The following is a 1,604-nucleotide window of genomic DNA, read 5'->3' as shown; positions in this document are numbered from 1 at the left end:
TTTTTTCTAAAAAAAATATTATAAGATTGATTAAATGAATTATAAGTATACATTTTGAATAATTTTAATTTAATGATAAATTTTTTAAGTATAATTTATCGACAATGATTCCATGTTGGTGATAAAATAATATATTACATTTTATGCACTTACGAATCCACAGATATGCACAGTGGCTTCGACAAAGCAAGCCAATAAGAATATACGAATTATGGGTTCGCTGTTAATGTGATTCGTTCTTTCCTTTACACTCTTTACACGTATTTATCAGAATATTTACAATTTATTATTAGATAACGAAGTTAAGATTCTTATTATTAAGTACCGGCGGCTCCAACGGCGCGTAGCGCAAAAATACGTTCTTGAACTCGATCTTGCCTTCCTGCGGCCATTCGGACTTGGGCTTTTTACCAGGAGCACTTTCGAGAGGAGGCTCGCTGTCCACTTTGCTGGAAAAAGATTGAAACAGAAAATATGATAACTGTTATTTTATTGAGTCACATTTTGAGAGAGATTGCTGCACGGATTTTTTTCTCAGTCCCCTACGCCACACTATTATTTTGTACTACCCTTCATAAAATAAGTTTAAATTGATGTATGACCTCGAATTTAATGTTTTTCAAAATATCCGTGGTAGTTCGATCCGGGTGTATAAAGATAAGCACGCGGCGTGGAGTAATAAATATCAAAGATATTAAAAAATTAATTAAGTACTTGTATTCAAGGATGCGCTCCACCGAAGTCATTTGGTTCTCCAATTCTGCGCTCTGACGCATGCCCCACTGGAACATACCGGTGAGACCGATACTCTGCGTGATCGCCAGGCCTACAAATCCTCCATCCATTGAACCTTGACTGTAGTTGTCTAGCACGAGAAAGCTCAGCGTGATCAACGTGATGTACAGTACACAGAAAACATCCAGCCAAAAACCGAAGGCGCGCGAGATCGAGATAAAGATATACCATGCGGACGAATGAATATCCTGATAATTATCAAATTCCTTTGTGAGAATCGCTTCCGCCCCAAACGCGCGAATCGTCGATAACCCCTGAAGTGTCGCGCTTAGGTGAGTAAAGCCCGGCGAACGTGCTAAGAGAAATTAGAAATTCCATTTAGTTTACCCGAAATGAATTACAATTTATCGTACATTCCATGAGATTAATGATTTGGTTTCTATCTGTGATGGAATTTATTTTAGTCTATCAAAGACACTGTGTTGACTAGCAAAAGATGAGTTTACGATACTCACTGATGCCTTCAAGACGCTTGATGCTACGATTGCCAGATAGAAGATTCTCATGTAATAAAAGACAATACCAATTAGCACCGTGGGTATCAGCAGCCATACGTTCGCGGTGGCTACCACAATGATAATGCCCAGCAGCGCTATACCGATCTGAAGACAGTCAATAAACGCAGCGGGCAGCATCTCATCAACCGTTCCCATGTCTTTGGAAAAGCGATTGAGTACACGTCCCGAAGTATTAACGTTAAAGAATCGCATAGTGGCGCGGCTAATGCTGCGAAACATGCGATCGTACGAGCGCATTGAAGCCCTCATGTATGTCCAAAAAAACGTCCATGAGCGGATAAGGGTGATGAT

At 39.7% G+C, this 1,604-nt stretch overlaps 1 protein-coding gene across 1 annotated transcript; it reads right to left on the bottom strand.

Annotated features, from left to right (window-relative positions):
• Positions 1 to 203: 203 nt before the first annotated feature.
• On the bottom strand, positions 204 to 1,036 carry LOC108757664 (probable multidrug resistance-associated protein lethal(2)03659). The gene is made up of 3 exons (XM_018502154.1): positions 964 to 1,036; positions 715 to 865; positions 204 to 449 (listed from the first exon to the last, which is right to left on the bottom strand). Exons 2-3 carry the CDS (start codon positions 843 to 845, stop codon positions 290 to 292), a joined length of 291 nt encoding a protein of 96 aa, XP_018357656.1. The 5' UTR covers positions 846 to 865; positions 964 to 1,036; the 3' UTR covers positions 204 to 289.
• Between the last annotated feature and the right edge of the window lie 568 nt (positions 1,037 to 1,604).

This window comes from Trachymyrmex cornetzi, unplaced genomic scaffold (assembly GCF_001594075.2).
Source record: "Trachymyrmex cornetzi isolate Tcor2-1 unplaced genomic scaffold, Tcor1.1 scaffold1005, whole genome shotgun sequence".
NCBI classification, from domain to species: domain Eukaryota; kingdom Metazoa; phylum Arthropoda; class Insecta; order Hymenoptera; family Formicidae; genus Trachymyrmex; species Trachymyrmex cornetzi.
This window is presented reverse-complemented; position numbering and strand designations above follow the sequence as displayed.

Bases quoted from the DNA above. Each gene is read 5' to 3' on its own strand.
- LOC108757664 (XM_018502154.1), bottom strand. From the start codon at position 845: ATGGATGGAGGATTTGTAGGCCTGGCGATCACGCAGAGTATCGGTCTC. The intron at 450-714 runs GTACTTAATTAA...ATCTTTTTCCAG, and splicing joins GAGCGCATCCTTGAATACAA to CAAAGTGGACAGCGAGCCTC.